Source organism: Bombina bombina, chromosome 7 (assembly GCF_027579735.1).
Source record: "Bombina bombina isolate aBomBom1 chromosome 7, aBomBom1.pri, whole genome shotgun sequence".
In the NCBI taxonomy this organism is placed as follows: Eukaryota; Metazoa; Chordata; class Amphibia; order Anura; family Bombinatoridae; genus Bombina; species Bombina bombina.
This window is the reverse complement of record NC_069505.1, coordinates 99,762-127,039: the sequence shown is the minus strand read 5'-3', so window position 1 is coordinate 127,039 and position 27,278 is coordinate 99,762. Positions and strand designations below refer to the sequence as shown.

General features: G+C 41.5%; 1 protein-coding gene across 1 annotated transcript; it reads right to left on the bottom strand.

Moving 5' to 3' along the window:
• Positions 1-6,220: 6,220 nt before the first annotated feature.
• LOC128635698 (gastrula zinc finger protein XlCGF17.1-like) lies at positions 6,221-7,162 on the bottom strand. The gene has a single exon (XM_053688824.1). The coding sequence runs from the start codon at positions 7,160-7,162 to the stop codon at positions 6,221-6,223; it is 942 nt and encodes a 313-aa protein (XP_053544799.1).
• Positions 7,163-27,278: the final 20,116 nt, after the last annotated feature.

Here is a 27,278-nt window from a genome sequence, read left to right as displayed (position 1 = left end):
ACAAAGTTGCCTGTAAAATAAATATTAATCCTAAAATAGCTACAATGTAATTATAATTTATATTGTAGCTATATTAGGATTTATTTTACAGGTAAGTATTTAGCTTTAAATAGGAATAATTTATTTAATAAGAGATAATTAATTTCGTTAGATTTAAATTATATTTAACTTAGGGGGGTGTTAGTATTAGGGTTAGACTTAGCTTTAGGGGTTAATACATTTATTAGAATAGCGGCAAGATTTGGTCGTCAGATTAGGGGTTAATAATTGAAGTTAGGTGTCGGCGATGTTAGGGAGGGCAGATTAGGGGTTAATACTATTTATGATAGGGTTAGTGAGGCGGATTAGGGGTTAATAACTTTATTATAGTAGCGGTGCGGTCCGCTCGGCAGATTAGGGGTTAATAAGTGTAGGCAGGTGTCGGCGACGTTGAGGGGGGCAGATTAGGGGTTAATAAATATAATATAGGGGTCGGCGGTGTTAGGGGCAGCAGATTAGGGGTACATAAGGATAACGTAGGTGGCGGCGCTTTGCGGTCGGCAGATTAGGGGTTAATAAGTGTAGGTAGCTGGTGGCGACGTTGAGGGGGGCAGGTTAGGGGTTAATAAATATAATACAGGGGTCGGCGGGGTTAGGGGCAGCAGATTAGGGGTACATAAGTATAACGTAGGTGGCGGTCGGCAGATTAGGGGTTAAAAAAATTTAATCGAGTTGCGGCGATGTGGGGGGGGCCTCGGTTTAGGGGTACATAGGTAGTTTATGGGTGTTAGTGTACTTTAGGGTACAGTAGTTAAGAGCTTTATGAACCGGCGTTAGCCCAGAAAGCTCTTAACTCCTGCTATTTTCCTGCGGCTGGAGTTTTGTCGTTAGAGCTCTAACGCTCACTTCAGAAACGACTCTAAATACCGGCGTTAGGAAGATCCCATTGAAAAGATAGGATACGCAATTGACGTAAGGGGATCTGCGGTATGGAAAAGTCGCGGCTGAAAAGTGAGCGTTAGACCCTATTTTGAGTGACTCCAAATACCGGCGGTAGCCTAAAACCAGCGCTAGGAGCCTCTAACGCTGGTTTTCACGGCTAACGCCGAACTCTAAATCTAGGCCTTAGTGAGAGATTCTTGCAGGTTAGTGATTTTTTGGGTGATTGTGTTGACAATTTCAGATGCCATAGTAGATGGAAGTTCTCCTGTTGTCTGAGAGTACTGGTCAAACAGCTCACTTTCGGCGTGTGGAGGGATATTCAGAGACTCTGAGCTTGGCTGTCTATCTGCCTGGGATTTAGGCTTAAAGTGGTCAGACATGGACTTTTTATATTCAGCTTGGTTTACAGTCTTTCGTCTAGAGCCCAGTGGCATGATAAATAACTGTTTGCAGTTCCCTCTCGCTCAAACTGTATGCAGTATATATATTTAAAAGTGAGCCATAACCCAGGGTAAAGTAGTTATCAGGTGTAGAAGCTTTAAAACATAGTAGAAGGGAAGAGGGACCAGGCCCCCTTAACTATTTCCCCCTTTCGCCAGACTGCCTGTGGGTTTACATAGTGGGAGCTATAAGGGCCTTGTAGCCCTGCTTAAAGATTTAATAGCTGTCCATAAGAGTTGTATACTTATAGCGTAGGGCCCACACCTACAGTATGCAGTTTTGAGAATTAGTTGTTATTATCAATCTTCATTCAGGATACATATACATAGCACCACTATCTAGGGAAAGCAGCTTAGGAATCAGGACCATATGTAATTTACGGTAAATACCAATCCAAATTTTAATCTCTAGTTCATAGATGAAGAGAGAAACACGGTAAATACCAATCCAGCTATTGCAAGTGAGACAGAATCTGCAGCTTTGTATGTTATTGAATGAACATCCACGCAGGGAAAACACTTGTGGGGCAGTGATATATGTTGATCTGTAAAAGTCCTTGTGGGTTTGTGTCATTAGCCTATGGTACAGGGAAGATAGTATGCTGTACTGTTGACAAGGCACAGATTGAGTGACACTAATATCAGGGGTTAACAGCTTTCTACTCACATATTGCCACGTGGGATGTTGCTGACTGTAATATGTCTGCCCGACTTCTGTACTGAAAGAAAGCACTGTCCATCAATCCTCACCCTCTCCTATAGGGTGTTTGTTGGTCCGGAGGGTTAGTCAGAGGGTTTGCTGGTGTTGGGAAACTTTTTGGCAATCAGGCCCAAAATCGAGTGCCGATGTAGGCCGCAACCGCGGCCTTTCCTGCAAAATGCTCTGGTACTCCCGGTCGGCCTGAATTCGGACCTCAAAATATCCCACAAAAAAAGTAAGGGGTAACTCTAGGCGACCCCGCAAATTGACTGAGGTGGTTTGTGAGCAGTTTCGTTGCTCTTGGTTAATGTAAAAGACCTAATTACACTTTTTTAGGAGCAGAGCTCTGTCCCTGCATGTCTTGTCAGATCGGCTGCTGGCTCCGCCCCCCGGACTCCATCTTTTTATCCATGGGTTCCTTAAAAGAGGAGCTATCCTGAAGCGGAATAGTCGTTCTTTTAGCAAGAGTGGATATAGCCCCATCCACATTAGGGACGGTTCCCCATAGTTCAAGCTGCATGTCTGGAACGGGGAAAAGCTTCTTAAAAGAAGACGAGGGAGAAAAGGACGAACCCAGTTTCTCCCATTCCTTTTTAATAATGTTCGCCATTTTGATAGGAACCGGGAAGGCCTGGGGCACTACCCTGTCCTCACTAACCCTATCCAGTTTAGGGTCAGGGATCAAAGGCTCCTCCGGGAGTTTTGGTTCCAGAACCTCCAGCGTAGCAAGCACTTCCTTCAGCAGAAAGCGCAAATGCTCCATCTTAAATTTGAAGTCTGGTTCCTCCGTGGACGGAGGCCTAGAAGTAGCAGATTCCGACCCAGAAGCGACATCCTCCGATAAGTCGGAGTCATCATCCTCAGCGGATAATCTGTTTGAGACATCCAGCGGAGTCAAAGACCCCTGAGACAGATAGCAGTGCCGTACCTTCCGCTTGTGCTTAGTAGGCTGAGGCATCACATTTATGGCCGCAGAAACCACCGTCTGCAACTGATCGGTGAAGTCTGGAGGCCAAAGGGCCCCTCCCGTGGGAGGATTAGTAGTGCCCTGGGGAACTGCTTGTGTAATTGGAGATAATTGTAGGGAACGCACCTCACGGGGCGGAGAACCCTCAGAGGTGGACGGCTCAGTTGTACTAAGTACCTTAGTCTTTTTCGATATAGCAATATTGTCAAAGCATGTGGAACAGAGTTGTGTCGGTGGTTCGACCGGGACCTCCTCACAGCATACACAGTTAATAGGTTTAGATAAAGAGGGAGTATCCTTTAACATATCAGAGTCCTCCATAGCTTGCGCCTTTATTACAGACTTGATAAATTTATTAAATGGCACCTTTATATCCCAATGGCCGGGGCACTCACCACCGCCTATGACCTGGACTACAAGAAACAGCTTTCGTCTCCTCTGAACCCCGTTCGAGAAAGAGGAAGTTACTGAGGCCACACCCGGTCACATGGAGTGCCATGCAGGACCGCCCCTGCACTCGAGAGAGAGACGCGCCAAAAAAACCCTGCCTCATTCTCTCTCTAACTGTTCCACACTGACAGAGCCTCATCTCACACAAGTGCAGCAGAAACACAATTAACAATATTATGCATAATAAAATCCCCCCTCTTCCATAACCCCCTTCCGAGGGTATTACCCTAGATTCTATACAGATAAAAGGAGTCACACTGTGACCCTGTCTTTTTACATTATCACACATATATAATGAAACAATCTTACCAGAATCAACACCGTGGAACAGGAAATGAGCAGTTTCTTTGATTTAGGACATTTCTGTCCAGCTGTTAGGAGACTATTAAATTAAAATATGAACTGCTTTGTATAGGACCTAGAACATTTATCCCCTCTGCTGTTTAGTAATATAGTGTGGCAAACCTAGCCACTTCTGGACTATAATTTAAGAAAGGTTGTCTATAGGCTGTATTGTGTGCTATGTAGATGTGACAGACCCTTCTGTCAGTACTGAAGGAGTTAACTGTGTTCAGCTTTAAGAAACTATTCTTGAACGACAAGGTTACTAGCCTCAGCTATTGTGTACTGTCATTAAAGTTAGTGATAAACAGTCCATTGTTTAATCACCCTCAGAGAGCAGACGCCTAGGTGATAAGAAAAGCCAAATGTGTCTTGTGTTTAAGTTGCTATCTGCCTAAGTAAAGTAATGTGATTCTATTGTGGCCTGTCCAAGGGTGTGGTCCCTCCATCTAATGTACAACATTCTTTTTCAACCCCCCATCTGGGGGGTCAGACCTGCATAAATACTAGGCATAGCCTTTTAATAAATGTCATTCTGTTTTAAACCTGAAAACTGGCTGGGTTGTGAATTGCTGATTCCCTATGCAGGACATTGTTCATCTGGTGTTAACCCTTGGTATCCTGTTGGTACCGTTACACATAGCAATTCATTTTGCTTGTCTCCTGTTTATAATCTCAAACTTCTAGTGATCCCTATTTGTTCTATGCTAATAAAAACCCTTTAATGGTTGTTCTGTTGTAAATACATTCAGGAAACCTTTAAGCCAACTAGGCTGCTACGTACTATGGCAAAGAATGAAATTAATTGTGCTTAATCACTTGCAGATGAAAATATTTCTAGATCAATATAACGTGTTTAAATTATATAAATTTAAATTATAACGTGTTTAAGTGATATAAAAGTTATGACAATATGCTAATGAAAATACGGCTTTATATATTGTGAATTAAAGGGAAAGTGTACAGTAAACTGGTTCCCCCTTAATTTTTTACAATAACTAATTGTACCCACTCCAGAGTTTAAATTGTATGGGAAATTGCCTTTATGATTATTTTTACATATAAAACAGCTTAATCTTAATTGTAACTACAACCCAATGAAATGAGGTGAGATTCCAGGCATATGAGAACACAGCTTATCCCTCTGTATTAACACAAAATCCTTCATATCTCGTCTCTATACACAGTAAGACCAACACTTAGAGACGATTCTCAAAAACTCAGTGGCATAGAGTGAAATCAGCAGCTTATTTTACTGAGCACTATATTGTATAGTGTCTCTCCTAGTAGCTATTTGTTTATTTAATACTCTCCAGCATTTAAAATGGATGGCTGGACCACATTCAATAGAATTATTGCCTTTTTTAATTACTGAACAAATTTACTTACATTTAAAAAAAAAATGTAATGTGAACTGAGTAACAAAGAAAAGTGTCACTTAAAATATTTACTAAATGTAACTGTGCAGAGGGCAACAAGGGAAGTCCTTTGTTTTCTTATAATCTGTCCTTCATTTGACGTCACCTGTGTCCTCTAACGTGCGATGACATCACAATGGTATGTTCTCATGGTGTTCATTAGGATCTAATGGAGCACATATCTCAGTCCCCACATCACTTATAGGGAGATGAGTTTCCCAATTTAGGAGAGATTTTGTTGTTTTAAATGAATGACAGAAGCAGGTGAACCCTTCCCACTTTCACAAAAAGGACCTCATCTCCCTGTAACTGTGTAGAAGCAGATTGCCACCAAGAAACAAGAAAGGTGTTCAATATGTGAGAATGGGGCTATTTCACAGACTCTATCCCCCAAAAAACACGCAGAGAAGCACAAGACCATATGAATACTCATCACTGGGAAGCGGCTGCTAGAAAACAAAAAAGCAACCATTCCTGTATGGGTGTAGCAGCGCAAAGGAAATCAGCGCAGTTTAGTATTTCTGTAAAAGTCATAAGTGCTTTGTGTTTAACCTCTGTGTCTATTTAAGTCCCAAGATTCCAATGACACTGTAAAAATTTGCAACAAAAAAGGTCAAGGACAAATTATTTAGTGACAAAAAAGTGCAGTCTGCAACATATACTATAACTTTAGCCACTTCATGCCAGGGGCAAGTGTTTAATTTTGGAAAAAAGTTCAGATGGAAACACTTGCTTTAAAAATGAAATCATGTGATCATCGTTATGGGGAACTGCTTACAATGCTAGGCATGCCCTCCAGTCCAAGTTCCCATTCTGAAGGCGCAGGAGGCTGTAGGACACAAGATTGATTAGGATGTTCCATGCCATCCTAATGGCATTAAAGGCCAGGGCTGTTAGGAGGGTATGGAATGCCCTAATGACTTTAAGTTGTTAAAATCTAAAGTACTTTTGCAAAGAAAACAAAAACAAACAAAAAACACCTTTATAATTTATCTTCTGTGTGAAGTCTCTTATGTCTAATAAGATTTGACTCCTGGCTGAAACACCTTTTACACTCCAAACAAACAAATGGCTTTTCTCCTGAATGAATTCGCTGATGTCGGACCAGAATAGAGTTACTGACAAAACATTTGCCACATTCATAACAAGCAAATGGGCTTTCCTCTGTATGAATCCTCTGGTGTCTAACCAGGGATGAGTTACTTGTAAAACATTTCTCACAATACAAGCATTTAAAAGGTTTCTCTCCTGTGTGAATTCTCTGGTGCGTAACCAGGTGTGCATTACTATTGAATAATTTTCTGCACACTGTACATTCGAAAGGCTTTTCTCCTGTGTGAATTCGCTGGTGGGTGACAAAACTAGAGATGGTTGTAAAACACTTGCCACACTCAGAGCACGCAAAAGGTTTTTCGCCTGTGTGAATTCTCTGATGAATTAACAGCGTTGAATTCATACGAAAACATTTTCCACATTGGAAACATTCAAATGGCTTCTCTCCAGTGTGAATTCTTTTGTGTGTAACCAGATCAGAGTTGTCAGTAAAACATTTCCCACACTCAGGACATGAGAATGGCTTTTCACCAGTATGAATCCTCTTATGTCTGATAAGATGCGCTTTCTGAGTAAACCATTTGCCACATTCAGAACAAGAGAATGGTTTCTCTCCTGTGTGAATTCGCTTATGTGTAATAAGACTTGAGTTCTGAGGGAAACATTTCCCACATTCAAAACATTCAAAGTCTCTTTCTCCTTTGTTAATGATAGAGTGTCTGATCTGTCCTGAGACAGTTTGATGCTTGCCTGACATCTTTTTCCTAATATGGTTATTTGTCTGAAAATATTTGGCAAAGCCAACCTCCTCCCCTTTACTATCTGGTGAAGTAAAAGGGCCACTATCTTCATCTGTATCCTTGATAAGCATAGGGTTATCTGTTGAAGAGAAGTATTTTATGTTTAATAAAAAATAATAATAATTTAATTACTTTATGTATTGAAATAGGTTTTATTAATATAAGTGGTTATTAAAAAGATATTACGCTGGAAAGTTTCTTATATATGAAGTTGCAGTTCAATGTAGCTTCCAATTTGAGTTTATTACCCTACCTTTCTTCCCAAAGTAACCAATCACAACCTTTATTTGTTATATAGAAGGCTGACTCCTAATAGGGGGCGCTATAAGTAATGTGAACAGGGCTGCTGGGCAGGAGTAATTAACAACAAGTGTGTACACACAAATAGAGATGGGCATATGAAAATACAAAGATATATACACATATAGACAGATATACTTCCCTAAGACATTCCTTTGCAACAGAAAATAATGTAAGTACAAAAGGTAAGTCCCTGTAAAAGAGTGTCCCACTTGCAGCAAACAACCACACAGGTTGTAAAGGGATAAATCTGTGACTCTGAAGTGTAGATAACAAATGCTGGACCAGGCTATGTGGTAAGAATGTTAACATTGGTTCACAAGGGGGAAAGCGCTTCTTTCATAAGGTGGTTTAGCAGTCATTCTTCTCAAATAACATTCATTTATTAAAAAATGTTTCTATTGGTCAATAAGAAGTAGCGCATCAACATCTCATTAACCTGATAAACAATAAATAAACAAACATACCTGAATAAAATGTATAATCTTCTTTCTAAAACTAAATATAAACATATATAAACACATTTATATACTTCTATTTATAAAACGCATGCATTCCTTATAGGCTTAATCTCTAGGGTCTGAAAAGCACATATTGCTGATTTCTGTCCTACAATAATATATGCACATAAATAACCTAATATCCTCACTGCTATTACAAACAATGAATGTGCTTGTCATGAGCAGCAACAGTGATAAAACACCAAGAGGTTAAAATAAGGCTAAACCACCTTAAGGGAAAAGTCAGGTTTCCAGTGTGTGCACATTTAAACTAGGTGTGATTAGTTAGCAACAACCATTTTATCCTGATAGACTGGAAAATAAATGAAAAGAAAAAAACATAAAAACAGAATTTCCTTTCTTTCATATGGTGAGAGTCCACAAGCCATTATGTTTGGAATTCAACCTAGACCACTAGGAGGAGGTAATGATACCAAGCATACCAAAAGCTTTTAATATCTCCAACTTCCCTCTACACCTCAGCCTAACTTACTGCCAACTAAACTTAAGAAAACAAAACTGTGTGGGTCCCATAGCCTCACCACCATAAAAGAAAGGAATTTATCGGGTAAGAAAACATTTTGTTTTCTTTCATAAGGTGGCGAAAGTTTACAAGTCACAAATGGTATCTAATACCCAAGCTGTGGAGTCCACAAGGGAAAAAATAAAGTGGGACAAAGGGGAAAAAGGCAGACACCTACATACCAGACACTGCAGCCTGAAGGACCTTCCTGCCAAAGGCCGCCTCAAAACCAAAACATCAAAATTATAGTATCTTGTAAAACTGTGTAAAGAAGACCAAGTTGTTGCCTTGCAAATTTGTTCCACAGAAGCATCATTTCTGAATGCCCAGGAAGTAGAAACTGATCTAGTAGAACGAGCTGTAATATGTTGTGTAGGAGGCTTTCCCGTAAGCTTTGTCAATGAGATTCTTTAACCAAGAAGCAATGTAACAGCCTTTTAACGGCTTAATGACATTAGGACATTCCATGTCATCCTAACAGTGCTGGGCTTTAACACTGTTAGGACAGCATGGCACATCCTATATTTTTTGGCATACTGCAGCCTTCTGCTTTAACAAAAAGCATAATTGAACAGGGGAAAGTGCCTAGCATCATAGGCAGTCCCCCAGGATCTGATCCCAATGTGGAATTCACGTGATAGTGTCGATGAGGACATGACTTCCTGATTCCTGCAAATGTTTACATCAGAACTTTGTTCCGATCGTGGACATTTGCCCCAGCCAAGAAGGGGTTAAACTTTGTTTACCAGAGAAATGTAAAAATAAATTAGAGGATTGCCTAAAGTGTTTAGTAGCTTGTAAATAAAACTTTAAAGTTCTGACCACATTCACATTATGAAGCAACCTTTCTTTGGAATTCTTAGGATTTGGTTGCTATTTTCTGGGGAAACAACCCTAGGAAGAAAGCTGTCCTGCATTAGAAGAACCGCATTGTCTTGATAAAAAATAAGGTAAGGAACCTAGCAAAACAGAGTCGATAATTCAGAAACTCTTCTGGTAGAAGAAATTATCAAAAGAAACAGAACATTCCAAAATAGCAGTTGAATATCTAGGTTATGCATACACTCAAAAGGAAGGGCTTCCAAAACCCTCAAACCAAATTAAGATTCCAAGGAGGAGAAATAGGTTTAACTACTGGTTTGATTCTGCATTAAACTTGTACAAATCTTGTATCTGGTAACTTATATCATGAAATTTATTTTTTTCCGTGGTACAAAACAGAAAGTGCAGAAATGTTTCCCTTTAAGGAACTTGCTGACAAAGCCCTTATTCAAACCATCCTATATTATAAAAGACAAGAGTTTGTCTGAAGCCGTCATGCGCAGTTCAGACAAACTCTTGCAGCTGATCGCACGCGCAGGGGGTGAAAGAACGCAGCGCGAGGACCCGGCAGCAGAGATGATCGCACGCGCAGGGGGTGAAAGAACGCAGCGCGAGGACCCGGCAGCAGAGATGATCGCACGCGCAGGGGGTGAAAGAACGCAGCCCGGCAGGGAGGGGGGGGGAGAGAGAGAGAGAGAGAGAGAGAGAAATATATCACACATTAGGTCTATTTCTGGGAGACCCCACTGAGACACAGGTTGATTGAAAATCTCCTGATTGAGAGACCATTCCCCCAATTGAAGAGACTCTCAATTGAGATATTCTACTTCACAATTGTTGACCCCTGGAATATGGATCACAAAATTTTTTCATTTATTGTTTTCTGCCTAAGATAAAATCTTAGATACCTCCTTTATGGTTAATACGCTGTGAGTATCCGCTTGGCGATTGATGTAGGCCACCACTGTGATGTTGACCGATTGTCTACAGGATTATCAGTTGAAGAGAGGTCAACTCTGGAGAGCTCTAATGATTGCACAAAGGTCCAAAAGATTGATTAGTAACCTTGCCTCCTGAGGAGCCAAAACTCCCTGCAACCATCAAGATCCCTAGACCGCACCCTAAACAGAGATTTGCATTTGAGGTAATGATTAGCCTAGATCACTGGTTTTCAAACGTGTCCTCAGACCTCCCCAACAGGCCACATTCTGAGGATATCTGAACTGGAGCACAGCTGAAATAATCAGCTGATTAGTAAACATGGTTATTTTAGCAACTTTCATGCAAGGTAATCCTGAAAACCTGGCCTGTTGGGAATGCCTGAGGACAGGTTTGAAAACCAGTGGCCTACATAGACGAAGAAATGACATTCATAGCGAAATAGCTTGGTGAAAAGTCCACCATGATAGGGGCGGAGCTACGGGGGTGCAGAGGGTGCAACTGTGACCGGGCCCCTGGGGGGGCAGCTTCAACAAAAAAACAAAACAAACTTTTTTCCAATAAAAAACACTGACCTGCCGCTGCCTGCTCTGATATCATGTGGGTGTGACATGATGCTTCACTAGTGTCTGACTACAGGGGTTAGTGTTTCTGTTTTACCCATTAGCCATGCTGCGCCCGAAACTTAATTAACTTCCATCATGATCTCTGACTCTGAGCCTGACTGACTGTGATTGGCTTTGGCGGTTGGCGCACCGCACACACATTGGCTCTGCTCCTGACTGCACGTGTAGTCTGCTCAATTGGCTCATGACTGCATGTGTAGTCAGTCAGTGTGAGAGACTGAGTGAGAGACGAGTGACGAGCAGAGGCAGCTGAGCGAGGAGGGCGGCTAGAGACAGCTACTCAGCTAGTGGTGGTGGAACGCAAACCTTAGGAACTGTAAGTGGTAGCTATGGATTGGAACGTGAAGGTAGCATCCTTCAGATCTATAGCGGTAATGAACTGTCCTTCCTGGACTAGAGGAAGAATGGATCTTATTGTCTCCATTTTGAACGAGGGGACATTTAGAAACCTGTTTAAGCACTTTAGGTCCAGAATTGGGCGGAAAATTCCCTCCTTTTTTGGGACCACAAACAGGTTTTGAGTAGTATCCCAAACCTTTTTCTGTGATAGGGACCAGGACAATGATCCCTAAGGAGGACAGATCCCGCACACACCCCAGAAAGGCTTTCCTCTTTTCTGGTTTTATGGGCAGGCTTGAGAGAAGAAATCTGATCTTGGGTGGATAAGATTTGAAACCTATCTTGTATCCCTGAGCTACGACCTCCAGGACCCACGGATCCTGCACGTCCCTGGACCAAGCGTCTGAAAACAGAGACAGTCTGCCCCTACACGATCCAGCTTTGGATTGGGGGCCGCCCCTTTATGCGGACTTGTTCTCGGCGGGCTTCTTGTTCTGCTTGGATTTTTTCCAGGATTGAGTCACTTCCAAGTGCTCTTGGTGTGCTCGGGCTTAGAGGAGGACTGTTGATGTTGTGATTTTTCAGAACAAAAGGAATGAAAATTAGAAACTTGTCCCTTAGATTTATTCTGTTTATACTGCGGTAGGAAGGCACCCTTGCCCCCTGTAACCGTAGAAATAACGGAGTCCAGGCCTGGACCAAATAAAATGTTTCCCTTAAAGGGAAGGGAAAGAAGTCTAGACTTAGAAGTCATGTCCGCAGACCAGGACTTCAGCCAGAGTGCCCGACGCGCCTGCACAGAGAAACCAGAGATCTTAGCATTCAGCTGAATAATCTGCATGTTTGCATCACAGATAAAAGAATTAGCAATTCTCAAAATTCCCTCCACCTCGATCAAATCCGTTAAGGAGTCGCACCAGTAGGCCGCAGCTCCAGCAACCGAGGTAAAAGCCGCTGCCGGTTGAAATAAATATCCCGTATGCTGAAACATTTTCCTGAGAAAAGTTTCCATTTTCTTATCCATCGGCTCTCTGAAAGACAAGCTATCCTCAAGAGGGATAGTAGTACGCTTAGCTAACATGGAGATAGCACCATTCACCTTAGGGACGGAACCCCACAACTCCACCTGAGAGTCCGGGACCAGGAATCATTTTTTAAAGGCAGACGAAGGGGAAAAGGAAGATCCAATTCTATCCCATTCGTTTTTTTTTAAATATTCGCCATTTTTACAGGTACAGGAAAAGTTAGCGGCGCTACCCTGTCCTCGTACACTCTGTCTAATTTAGGGATCAAAGGTTCATCAGGAAACTTGGCCTCTGGAACCTCTAATGTCTAATGTGTGTATCTGTAACTACTTCTAATTGGTTGTGTATAGGTATAAATATAGCCGCTATGAGAGATTGTTTGTATAGCCTGATGAAACAGTGCTGTGACACTGAGAAACGCATTGCTGTTGTTTTTTAACTATTATAATACATTTTTAAACTCTCATTTTGCTGCCCATCCTAATTTTTTTGGGATACTTTCATCTTATCATTCATCTTTTGGATCTCTGGACCCTCCTGTGTGAGACGAGGATTCCATTGGCTGACCACTCCACTTTGGGCTGAACTGACCTGCTCCTTACCTTGGCATCTCTGGACTCTCCCTGGTGAGACGAGGATTCCATTGGCTGAATATCTGTTGTGTTTACCGGACGACTGGTTGGTTCCAGACTGCTTATATTGCACATCAGTGCTTTATACTTTGTGAGTAAGATTCTTCACATCTGTTGTTATCTTTTGTGGAGTCGTTTTGATCTGCACTATGTGGCGCCCTCTATTTCCATTGTTATAGTTCAAAGTAGTAATATAGCCGCACCACCAACTGTATTTAAAACATTATTGCTTTATTTTGCCAATTAAAACAGACAACGTTTCGGACCCATGTCCTTATTCATGTCTAACATAAAACATTAAAATCGAACCTTAAATAGGCTGAAGCTCCGCCTACCACACCTGTTTTCACCTGTGTTAACCTTTAGTTATCCTTTCCTGAACTCAATGCCATCTAGTGGCAAATTTCTGAATTTTTCAAAATACATTCAAGATGACCTTCAACAAAGAATATATAAAGAAGTTAGTCAAATAAATTTCTCTATATCTTTACATTTTTAACATCAAGTTCTTGAACGAAAGACATTTTGTTGTTAGGTGTATAGTTATTAATATTAACTGACATATACTCAAATTTCATTCAAGGTGACCTTCAACAAAGGATATATAGAGAAGCTAGTCAAATAAATTTTGTTGTATCTTTGCATTTTTAACATCCAATCCTTGAACAAAAGACACCTGTTTTCACCTGTGTTAAAGGGACAGTTTACTCAAAAATGTTCTCCCCTTTAATTTGATCCCAATAATCCACTTTACCTGCTAGAGTGTATTAAAGTGTTTACACATATTTCCATTACCCTTATATTGGCATTTGAATTAGTTTATTTAGCCTGTTGTATCCCCACCCATCCTGAAAGTTTTTGGCCACAAGGCCAAGCTGTATTAACAGCCAGTAGAAGAAATTACACTCCCAGTGGGTTATAGAAGAGATAAGGTAATAAAATGTTAATTTTCCATTGTTCTCTCCAAGTATTGGTGATTGGTTTATGGACAGATATAAGATAAAGAAGCAGGTATATGTACACAATGTGATAAAGTAATGAGATCTCATTAGATCTACAAGTACAACCCATTTTATTAGGTTGTGGCTTCAAAACACAAAATCAGCTAATTCATATACACAAATAAACCTTAAAAAAGCAAATCTCATACATTTTATACTAAGCAGCTGGTAAAAAAGTAATTGGAAACACATTAAGGGAAAAACAATTTTATGGTACACTGTCCCTTTAACCTTTAGTTATCCTTTCCTGAACTCAATGCCATCTAGTGGCCAATTTCTGAATTTTTAAAAAAAAAAAAGAAATTGGCCACTAGATGGCATTGAGTTCAGGAAAGGATTACTAAAGGTTAACGCAGGTGAAAACAGGTGTGGTAGGCGGAGCTTCAGCCTATTTAAGGTTCGATTTTAATGTTTTATGTTAGACATGAATAAGGACATGGGTCCGAAACGTTGTCTGTTTTAATTGGCACAATAAAGCAATAATGTTTTAAATACAGTTGGTGGTGCGGCTATATTACTACTTTGAACTGTATATCTTGGACCATGGTGCAGGTCTAATAGCTGGCACACCTGCAAACGGTTTGGGGATTACCTTGGTGCTTGCGCATTCTTTTGATTCACTATCTCCTTTGTTATAGATCATCTCATCCTGTGTTGTGGTGCGACACTCGAGAGGAGCTGCCTTCCTACTTGGATCTGTGCATTGAGACCACTAAGAACTTTACCAGTAGGACTTTATGTATCACTGAACGTTATTATTTGGACTTTTTAGTCTGATCCTCTTGTATGATTTGATATTACCATATATTTAGATTGCTCTATAGGTTATTTAGACCTGTTGGTTCATCATATGTGGTGTAAGTCTGTGAGTTATTAACTTATTGTACATTATCATATTGATTGACTGTCCCCTTTTTTTGACAGTCTTTTGCACACTTTTTGGTTTGTTTATCTTATCTGCTCACTAGTTTTTATATATATTTTATCCTATTTTTTTTATTATAATTTTTTTTTAAATTATTTTATTTATTTATATATTTTTTTAAAATTAATTTTATATATTCTTATATATATTTTTTTTTACTTTCCACTGGTATCTTGGTGCCTCTTAATAGTACCTGTGTGGCTACTGTTGCCATCTGTGTGCTAGTTTGTCTTTGTATTATTGAACCTCTAATGTCGACAGAACCTCCTTTAGAAGAAAATGTAAGTGTTCAATTTTAAATCTAAAGGCTGGCTCCTCCGCAGCCGGAGGCCTAGAGGCAGCAGATTCTGATCCAGAAACTTCACCCTCTGAAGACTCAGAGTGTGACCCATCCTGGGATACTTGAAAAGCAGACAAATCAAGTAAATCACTGGATGTCCCCTGGACCGGAGAGATATGTTTAACCTTTCACTTGCGCTTAGCAGGGAGAGGTAGAGAACTAAGGGCCTCAGACACCGCCGTCTTTAACTGCTCTGTAAAGTCTGATGGTAAAAGGATCCCATTAGACGGAGGATCAGGCGTGCTACGGGAAGCTGCATGTGACAATGGAGATGATTGATGGGTATGCACCTCACGGGACGGAGAGTCCTCAGAGGTGGACGGATCAGTCGTACAAAAGGGGTTAACCTTCCTAGACATAATAACCTTCTTGATGCATATGGAACATAGTGGAGAGGGTGGGCACACCAAGGCCTCCTCACAATACAGATAGGTATAACTATTAGGAATAGAGGGAGTACCCTCAAGCATATCAGGACCCTCGGTAGCTTGCGCTAACAACAGTAGGATACAAATCAATGAACTTTTTATTTCTCACAAAAACGGCACCTTTATACCCCCAATGACTGGGGCACTCACCACCTCCTAGACCCAGTGTCATAAATCATACCACCATAACGCTACTCATATGTTTTTCCAGCTTAAATCTCTCCTGTGCTCCATCAGGTGTATAAAAGCCTCCTCCTCTTCCACTTCATTGCTGGTTTAATGAGGTGTTTTCGTCTGACTCACCTCTCCAGCCTTACTGTGTATTTTGATGCAACGAATTGTTGCTAAAACTATTTTTCAGGTTTTCGCTACTCTAATCTACGCTCCGTCAGCTGCTGTGCCTCTGACGTCACCATCCAGCAACTGTCACTACTATCTGACCGAGCAGCACGGATTCCTCTTGCAGCGTCACTTACACGGACCTCCCCTTTTCCTCTGCAAGCCAACTCAGCAGCATACGTGCAAGGTTCAGTGAGTGCTGCAAACTGCTGCATACATTCTTCGCTCTACCTGTAACCTCTAGTACGCACTCTAATGTTAGTTTGTGTACCAGTGCGTGTTATCAATTGTGCTGCAAATTACCTCCTCCGGTTTATAGACATCCTCGCTATAGATAATACCTGCACCTGTTAACTATTTTTCAGTTTCCTTGCCTATGTAACTATAGAATGCTGTATTTCCAATATATCTTATCACTAGTTACCCAGGCCATAAAACTCCAATTATATTGTATTGGTTTGCAAGTTTTGAAAATCTCCAAATATAACTAACATCTAAACATTTATTACGCACTATATTGTGCCAGGTTTGTTTAATCTCTTAAAGCCACAGGTTATCATTACATATTAAACCAGCCATACAATTTTTTTGTAGAAATGGAACATGCAGATATGACCCCACATTTGCACAGTCTCAACCAACCACTAGATAACCTGACTCAGGCTTTAAGAGACCTCCAGGGTGAAAATCAAGATCTCAAGACCTGTTTAAAGGAGGTCCTATCCTCTAAGTCAGCAGCTACTGAGTCATATACAGAGCCTCAGGTCTCACATCCAGAAAAAAATTCTGGTGACCGTAGTACTTTCAGAATTGAAACTCAGAATCTACCACACAGATCTCATTTCTTGGTTATTGTATCAATCAAAATGAAATCAGAATGGAAAAATGACAAAGTTCTAGCTATAACTAACTGGCTAAGACCCAACAGCAAACAAGAAGTCCAGCGCTTCCTAGGCTTCACTAATTTCTACAGAAGTTTTATACACAATTTTGCAGATATAACAAAACCACTCATCTATTTGACCAAGAACCTTACTAATTTCTCTTGGAACTTCTCTTGTCAGCAAGCCTTTGTCCAACTTAAAACATGTTTTAGTACATCCCCCGTTTTGCAAATACCAGATACTTCTTACCACTTCGTTCTCGAAGTCGATGCATCAGAACATGCTATTGGTTCTGTCCTTTCACAAAGAAAGACTCTAAAAGATCCTCTACATCCTATATCATATTACTCCAGAGTTTTGACCCAACCAGAATTGAATTACCCCGTTGGGGAAAAAGAACTACTAGCCATTAAGTGTTCTTTTGACCAATGGAGACACTTACTTGAAGGCTCTGTTTAACCTATTACCATCTTTACAGGTCACAAAAATTTACAGTATTTACAAACAAATCGCACCTTATCAGCTCGTCAACTTAGATGGAGTCTGTATTTCTCCAGGTTTTCATACACCATCACCTACCGCCCAGGCACAAAGAATACTAAGGCTGATGCCCTATCTAAATTATATTAAAAAACCCACAGTTGGGCGGAGCCTGGCCACGCAGGGACATGGCCGCTTAATTTCTGGCTCCTAAGCCCTGTGCCTGATTATAATTAAATAATATGAAGGAATCTGTCTAAAATTTTATAATAACTAAAATACATGAGTGATGTTAATCCCTGCATGAGATCCCTGCAACTATCAGAGCATTCGGTGGAGATTTCCTACCACGGAGGATTGCGGCCTATCTGGACCTCGCATCGTGTAAGCCTCATTGTTCCCCAAGCCGACTTGCAACATACCTTTTAAGCTGCAGAGGTGCCTTCCTTCTTACACCCGATCCCCGAGACAACATCTCCTGGAGGTGAATAGCGGGAGGAGAGACACTGGGCGGCCTCCCGCCGGACATCACTTACAAGGGGGACACGAACAGACCGCAACAGATCCTTCCTCCCATAGTACCCTGACATATGCAGCAGCGGCCGCAGTCCAAAAGAGGTGACCAACGGATCCAGATAGCAGGGAGCCGGTAAGAGGGGAGACCCATCTAAGTAATTGCAGGGGCACGTATCACAGACAAGAGCCTCACACACGTGGCGGTCCAGCCATACTTCATTGCGCTGGGAATCCCTTACACTTCAAAGAGACCCTTATCTCTCAGCGTTATAATACAGCACTTCACATTGTTAACACCTGAGGGGCCCTAGAACAACTAAATAGGGTTTGCACAGACAGGCTCATATAACAGCTGGAACACATAAAAAGCTTCAGTGTGGGACATATATATCACTGTGCAAAGCACAGCACATAGCACGCAGGAAGACACTGAAACACTCTGCACCCAGTTTCTGGGAGATATTCTGGATCTTTTTATCTTAGCTTATGAAAGCTCTGTGACCATGTCTAATAGAAAACATAACAAAGGTGACAAGAGCCTTAAAATCACCAGTTTGACCAATTTTTTGAAAATGCCTAACACCTGCTCTGATCAACCACCTGATGAAATCACAGTGCAGACCCCCCTACCAACGATCACTTCAAATGTAATGTATGACATACAACCGCAAGAACCTCTAACAAGAGGTGACTTACATGTAATCTCTTCTAAAGCAGACATTAATGTGGTTTTAACGGAGATGTGGTCTCTATTTGGCGACTTAAAAAAAGATTTCCAACAAATCAGCCAGCAAGTTAACACCTTAGAAACTAAACAGAACACCTTACAGGCCCAAGCCGACTCTAACACACAAAGGGCCTCTGAGCAAGAGGGAGACATCCAATTCCTTCTATCTAGAGTTGAAGATCTAGACAATAGGGGGAGAAGGAACAATCTGCGTATCAGGGGAGTGCCGGAATCAGTGAATAATATAACCATTGAGGGCTACTTACAAGACTTTTTCCGCACCATCAAAGGGACACCGAGCTCCCCTGATATCCCGCTAGAAAGAGCACACGGGCTCTCCGACCAAAGCCCTCCCCCAAAGCTCCCCCGAGGGACATCATTGTCAAGTTTTTAAGCTATAAAGACAAAGACACCATTGCTCAGAGGGCCCGTACCATCAAGGACCTCACCCACGCTGGTATACCTATTCAGGTCTTTTCGGACCTGAGTCAGATCACTCTACAAAAGAGAAGGGACCTTAGGTTCATTACCAGTGTTCTTCAGCGCCATAAAATCCAATATAAATGGGGTTTCCCGTGTGCCTCATAGCCACTCGCAATGGGAAACAGGCCATTTATAAGACCCAGACGGATCTTTCCGATTTTTGCAAAATACTGGACTTAGACATTCCAATACCCGAAGAAGAGGAGCCCCGCCAAAGTGCTCACGACTCACCAACCACTAGTAGGGACAAATAACACATGCTGCACAGGATACTTACTTGATACCAGCTGAACAATTCCAATATGTCTTATATAGAAATCAGATAAGTCTTGTTATTGTTATGTTATATTTTTTCCTTTTATCTGGTTAATATGCTTTTCTCCCCTCAGGTTATAATGTCCTTATGGACCAACTTATTAGAGTCATCAGTAGCTAACCCTTTGTATAACAGTAATCTCACTTAAGTACAATATCTCTAATTACGCCTAGTCAGTTCATGGTTATAACTAGAGGGCCTTTGACCCTAGACCTTAGAATCCTTAGTTCATTTTGAGAGGAGTTGCTTACCACCCTGAACCTCCTTTCAGAAACCCCTCTGGGACTAATATTGTACAGGCATTAAGATGGGAAAATATCTAGGATCACCGGGTAATACTGTACAATGGGACCTTAGGCCCTCATGTCTCTTATCTCTCACTAACTATTTTAATGTTTACTGTATAACATCCCTCTAGAGTGTATTTAAGCTGATCGTTAACTGTGTTTGAATGGGGAATTAGTAATATTATCAGTTTTTTTTTTTAATGTCGCAACACGTTGATAGTGTTATACCACATGATATAGCTCACATACCGACCCCTTAAACCATTTAGGCTTCAATTCCCTTACTCCTAATGGAGCGCAAATAACATACTGGGTGTCAGCAATGACAAGAAACACTAGCCCTGTGGACTAACCCCCTTACACCTGGTTGGTGAGTCTGAGGAGCTCTGTAAAGCGCCCAGAAAAATCTGATCTCTGTAACATTACCTTATTTTTCTAACTAGTTCTCTGGATTCCACAACCCCGGGTTTTATTAAACCTGTGGCCCCACCGATTAAAGCTTCTAACTACCACCTTTTTACTTATATATTGCTCTACATAGATACAGAGCTTCTATATGGCACACAGGCGAGTAATAGCTGAATTGGGGGATTACCTATATCTATATTCCGGCCCGAACACCTTTACCAGACATGAATGTTATAGCTTATCACCCCTTGGTCCCCCCCATGAGAATAACAAACCCCATGGGGACCATTTGCAGACAATTGCCAAACAGGGGAACCATCTAGATATATTAAACCCCTGACCTTTACTGTTTTTTAATTAGTCTTCCTACTTTTATCTCAATGTTATTTGAACCGGGACTTCATAGAAGGTACTGATGATGCATGTATATTGTTTTTAAGTTGGAATCTGGGGGAATTGTCAGTTTTGTTTGTGGTAATGTGTTGTTAGGACAATGCGCTATGCTTTGTCCTCTTAATTTTGCCTTCCGTGCAGACCAGGTACCACTCTCTCTACTCCTGAATACGTTCTATTCCTTCTCATTTACTACTATTTTCTTCCTCTAACCATATCAGGCACAGGGATACTTATCCCACACTCTTTGATACTCTTTCATTTTCTTTTACACTTCTCCTGTAAGGAGAGTCAAGGCTGTTGGCTCTCTAAAGTACATATCTTATTTCCTGACCCCACCGGACACCCCCTATAGTTAGGGTCTGTGTCTAACTTACTTTCAATCCCCCTGACCCCTTCTTTATACCTTCCCTTTCTTTACCTAACCCACCCTCCATTACTCCACACCCCCACATCACACCTCCCCTCTTAACACACCAACCCTTCCTTCTCCTCTCCCTCCCCCCCTTTTTTTTTTCTCTTTCTTCTCTCTTCTCTCTCCTCCTCCCTTCTCCTTCCCCTCGCCATGCCGCCACACGGGGTACACGCCCTCACGCTGCTGACCATAAACACTAAAGGACTGAACATACCTGAAAAACGATCACATCTGATTAGAGACGCTACCAGAACACATTGTGACGTCATTTTCATGCAGAAGACACACTTTCGTAAGGGCAGAGAACTGACCTGGACAAACCCTAAATTCCCAAATTCATACTTCGCTTCGGGCCCGACAAAAAAAAAATGGAGTAGGAATTATGATTAAACACTCCGCCCCTTTTTCGCCCATACACATAGAACGAGACCCTGAGGGCAGGTTCCTGATTATTGTTGGTCTATTATTTAACAGACTGGTCACCTTGGTGAACGCTTACTTCCCTAACTATGGACAAAACAGCTTCATGACTAGACTGACCAACAAAATTTTAGATCTACGTAAAGGGGCTTTGATTCTTGGGGGTGATTTCAATCTTCCTCTAGATCCAGTCTTAGACACGTCCAGAACGATGGCCTCCATTTCTAAAAAGGTTGTTAGGCAATGTAACTCCAGACTTGAAGAACTTGAGGTTCACGACACATGGCGCACTCTTTATCCTACCAGACGCGACTTCACCTTCTACTCCCATCCACATAACGTGTATACACGACTGGACTATTTCTTTACTGATCAATCTACACTGGCGGGGGTCATAGACTCCCAAATACTCCCCATGACGTGGTCTGACCACTCACCTGTCCTATGCAAAATAAACTTGCCCTCTATCCCAGACAGACCTCACATATGGAGGTTTGATGACTTCCTGCTGAACAACCAACCGATTAAATTGCAGATAGAAACAAGGCTATTAGAATACTTTCAACTCAACAATACAGGGGAAGTCCCAGGTCCAATAGTGTGGGAAGCACACAAAAGTGTACTGAGGGGGGAACTGATCAAACAAAAAGCCCTAAACTCCAAACAGCTTAGACTTCGGTATTCCACCCTTCTCCTTAAAATTCGTGATCTAGAGTTCAAACATAAAAAGATGCCCACTGATATAGTAAGTAATAAAGCACTACAACAAGCTAGAAAGGAGATTCAGGACATCGACTCCGTTGACCACCAAAAAAAGGCACTACAAATGCAGCAAACATATTTCGAATTTGGTGATAAGCCCGGTAGGCTCTTAGCACGCGCATTAAAAAGAAGACAATCAAAATCCCATGTACACTCTATTTTCAATCAGCATAATCAAACCTGCGCAAATAGCCCGTCAATAGCAGCAGCACTTAGATCCTATTATCAGAAATTATATAATTTAAAAGACGAGAAGGTGTCAACTCAGGTGACAGAGAAATGCCCCTCCCTACCCCATATCGAGAGATATTTAAATTCTCTTACACTACCGACACTATCAGACAAAGACAGGGAAGCACTAGACACCCCCATCACGGTAGCCAAAACTATTGAGGAGTTAAGTCCTGGTAAAAGCCCTGGCCCTGACGGCTTTAGCGCCAAGTATTACAAGCTATTTAAAGATATCCTATCGCCACACTTGGCAACCTTATTCAATGACATTGGACACACCCAAAATTTCCCCTCAACCATGCTACTAGCACATGTTACCACCATCCCGAAACCCGGGAAACCACCTAACCGCCCAGAGAACTTCAGGCCAATATCCTTACTCAACGTAGATCTAAAGATCTACGCAAAAATACTTCCCACAAGACTAAACGCCTATTTACCCCATTTGGTTTCCCCTGATCAGGTTGGGTTTGTCCCCGGCCGCGAGGCCAGGGACAACACAATAAAAGCCAACCTCCTAGTAAATTACGCCCGCCACAATAATATCCCCTCTATACTCATATCGACTGACGCTGAGAAAGCGTTTGACAGGGTCAGTTGGGATTTTCTCACAGCTGTCCTGTCAAAGATGAACTTCAGCCACTCTTTCATACAAAAAGTATTAACCCTCTACTCGAAGCCCACCGCCCAAGTAAAAGTTAATAATATATTATCTGACCCCTTTGATATTTCGAATGGTACAAGACAGGGCTGCCCACTCTCGCCCCTGTTATTTGCCCTTTCGATTGAAATCTTAGCGCAAAAAATACGCGCCAATCAAAACATCTCTGGGATACAAATAGGCGACCAGGATCACAAAGTCTCGCTATACGCGGACAATGTTCTGCTGTCCGTTACCAACCCTCTAACTAACTTCCCAAAGTATCTAACTTCCACCTGAACCATACGAAAATCCAAAATCCTAAATATAAATTTTTCTCAAGCAGAGTTGTGTCAAATTCCGTACATATGCAAAGTTAAGATTAAAACTCAAACGCTTAAATATCTAGGGATTAATCTGACCCCAGAACCGAATAGCGTATTTGGAGTTAATTACCCCTAACTGTCAAAGTCAATTATGGACGATTTATCTGCTTTGAAAAATAAGAGGATCTCATGGCTAGGTAGAATAGGTGTAGTCAAAATGAATATCCTTCCCCGAATATTATATCACTTACAGACTTTACCGACCCCATTCCCAATCCACTTTCTACGAAAATTACAGGGACAGCTAGAGGAATATATTTGGGGTGGCAGGGGACCCCGCATTCCTAGACACACCCTGTACTTGGCCAGGGAAAACGGTGGCTTGGGCATACCAAACCTTCTCTTATACAAAAAGGCAATCAACCTTCAAAGACAAGTAGAGTGGTGCACTAACTCAAAAGAAAAGATGTGGGTCCAGATTGGACGCACGATCTTAGGAGCACGAAACACGGGAATATTGAGCTGGATCTCTAGCAAAAACAGACCGAGTATGGTCACCCATTACCCATTCCTTGGTGAATTCTTTTCACAATGGGATAAAACACTCATCGAACACCCGTATATCTCTACCATCCCTTCGCCACTAACCCCATTTGTACACAACCCTGACATCACATTTTCAAACACACACCACATAAACATAAATAGGACGCAATTAGATCAAACAATGTTTCATAGACTACTCTTAGATGGGAAACTAAAATCCCTAGAGGAATTGCAGCAATCGGGCCTACCTATCACCTGGTACTTCCAACAACAACTCCAACACTACTTAAGCTCTCATAAAAGAATAGACTACATAACAAGACAACTTACACGGTTGGAGATGCTTTGCCTACTCCCATCTACCCCAAGACACTTAATCTCATCCATGTACAATCTGCTGTCTTCTCGTAGAGAAGATGGCATGCCTTCGTTTGTCAGAAAGTGGAACGACGAGATGGGCAAGGAGCTGACGGTCACAGATTGGGATAAAATATTCTATAACCATAATAAAGCATCTGTCTCCGCCGGAATCCTTGAATCCAACTATAAATACCTGTCTCGTTGGTACCTCACACCCGTTAGAATTAGAAAATTCTATAAGAAATCGGATGGCAAGTGTTGGAGGGGGTGCGGTGAGCCTGGTACACTACTCCACATCTGGTGGACATGTAATCTAATCCAACCCTTTTGGAGATCTATACTAGATATGATAGACTCCAAACTAAATGTCACAATAAGCAGAAATTCGAGCCTCTTGCTATTTCACGGTCTGCCCAAGCTAGTAGAAAAACCTAAAAAACACCTCTTGTATATAATGCTCAACAGTGCTAAAACTCTCATTCCCAAATACTGGAAAACGTCCTGAACACCCCAATACTTAGACTGGGAAAATAGAGTTGACAGAAACTTGACACTGGAGAGATACAGGTACATGAGGGATGACAAAATAGAACTACATGAGTACATGAAGGAAATCTGGAAGCCTTCGACCAGATAAAACTACATGTTAAGGGAGAGCACCCCCCCCCCCCCCCGTGTGCACTGGACACCTTCACCTATCCCTCCCCCCCCCCCCCCCCTTTTTTTTCCCCTTCTCTCTCCTCTTTTTCTTCTTTCTTCCTTTCTTTTGCTCACTTACTTCACCTCTACAATTTTAGCTGACATGCAGTGAATGGTTTGTCGCATGTCAGAGTTAAGCATTATGGGTGCGCACAAAAGCACCTGAGTTGATTACTATTACTATGGTTTTGAGATGTACATTGCAGTTTCTGGTATATATTACTTTACTGCCTTATTATGTCGCAGAAGATAGGATCCAGCAGAGTCACAAACTATTCTCTTCCGATATCACAGACACTAGACCTTTGAAGTCTACTAGCTAGCTTATGTGCTATAACTATATGTCAGTCTTGCCATCTGTATTCCGACTTAATCGATTGTATTGCTTGCTGATTCTTATGTGATATTATTACCTTTCTGTCAATGTCATTTCTCGTTACTTTTAATAAAGCTTTAAAAAAAAAAAAAAAAAAAACACAGTTGACACACAACCCACCACAGTAATACCTAAATCTTGCGTTTTGGGACTGGTTTCTGATGTTCTCCAAGACTTGAAACTTAGTCAACAAAGTGACAAAAAAAAAACTCAACATATTCTCCAGCCAGACAAAGATGCCATCCTCCACTTTGGTACTAATATATACATTCCGCCTAACCTCCACAATTCAGTTATGAAAGCCACACATGATTCCCCTTTAGCCGGACACATGGGCATTCAAAAGACCCTGGACCTCCTCCACAGAACTTATTGGTGGCCTTCCATGAACTCCTCTGTAAAAGAATATATCACTTCATGCATAACCTGTGCGACCACTAAACAAACACTCTCATCAAAGACCAGTAGGGTTATTACAACCCATACCAGTTGCTGACCGACTTTGAACAATGGTCTCCATGGACTTTATTGTCGACCTACCTAAGTCACAGGGATACACTGGCATTTTTGTAGTGGTTGATCTATTCTCCAAAATGGCGCATTTTATTCCTACTAAATCGCTTCCATCTGCCCAAGAAACAGCTGAACTTTTCATCAAAGAAATACTCAGACTTCATGGCCTTCCAACCTCTGTATTAAGTGACAGGGGAAGTCAGTTCACTTCTAAATTCTGTACCCTCCTTTGTAAATCTCTCGGGATCCAACAATTACTTACAACTTCCTATCACCCTCAAACAAATGGGCAATGTGAAAGGACTAATCAGTGGATATAAAAATTCCTCAGATGTTACTGCTCCAATAAACAGGACTCCTGCAGTTACTTTCCTTTGTTATGCTGAGTTTGCATACAATAACACCACAAATTCTTCCACTGGGTTCCCTCCCTTCTACATTAATCATGGAATTCACCCTAAATTCCAATCACTTACCATGTCAAATACTCCTTCTTCGGTAGTAAACGACTTAATCAGGTCCATCAAGCAAAATTTTGATATTGTTGCTAGTAATATCAAACATGCACAAGCGGCACAAAAAAAGATATGACCTCCGACACCAAACACATCCAGAGTATAAAATTGGTCAGTTGGTGTGGTTGTCTACTAAAAACCTTAGACTACATAACCCTTGTAGGAAACTTAAATTCTATATTGGCCCATTTCCAATCCCTGCCATAGTGAACCCAATGACTGTTACACTGCAACTACCTTCTTCTTATCGAATACATCCAACATTCCATGTGTCTCTCATCAAACCTTGCAACTCTACCACTTCCACCCCTGTTCCCCCTTCTGACAAACCTTTACCTGACCACGAATATGAGGTACAAGCTATTCTGGACTCCAGGCGTTATCGTGGGGAACTTCAGTACCTCGTTCATTGGGCCAGTTATGAGTCCTCGGAAGACTCTTGGGAACCTGCTCACAATCTCTCAGCTGACCACTTGGTTTCCCTCTTTCATCGCCGCAATCCAGATAGACCTGCACCTTGAAACCTCTGACGTTTCCTTGGGGGGGGGAGGGTATGTCATAAATCATACCACCTTAACGCTACTCATGTGTTTTTCCACCTTAAATCTCACCTGTGCTCCATCAGGTGTATAAAAGGCTCCTCCTCTTCCACTTCATTGATGGTTTAATAAAGTGTTTTCGTCTGACTCACCTCTCCAGCCTTACTGTGTATTTTGATACAACGAATTGTTGCTAAAACTTTGTTTCAGTTTTTCGCTACTCTAATCTATGCTCCATCAGCTGCTGTGCCTCTGACATCATAATCCAGCAACTGTCACTACTATCTGACCAAGCAGCATGGATTCCTCTTACAGCTTGCAGCATCGCTTACACCTCCCCTTTTCCTCTGCAAGTCAACTCAGCAGCATACGTGCAAGGTTCCGTGAGTGCTGCAATCTGCTGCATACATTCTTCGCTCTACCTGTACCCTCTAGTACGCACTCTAACGTTAGTTTGTGTACCAGTCTGTTATCAATTGTGCTTCAAATTACCTCTTCCAGTTTATAGATATCCTCGCTATAGATAATACCTGCACCTGTTAACTATTTTTCGGTTTCCTTGCCTATGTAACTATAGAATTCTATATTTCCTATACATCTTATCTCTAGTTA

Excerpts from the sequence above, each read along its gene's own strand:
- LOC128635698 (XM_053688824.1), bottom strand. The coding sequence starts at position 7,162 with ATGCTTATCAAGGATACAGATGAAGATAGTGGCCCTTTTACTTCACCA.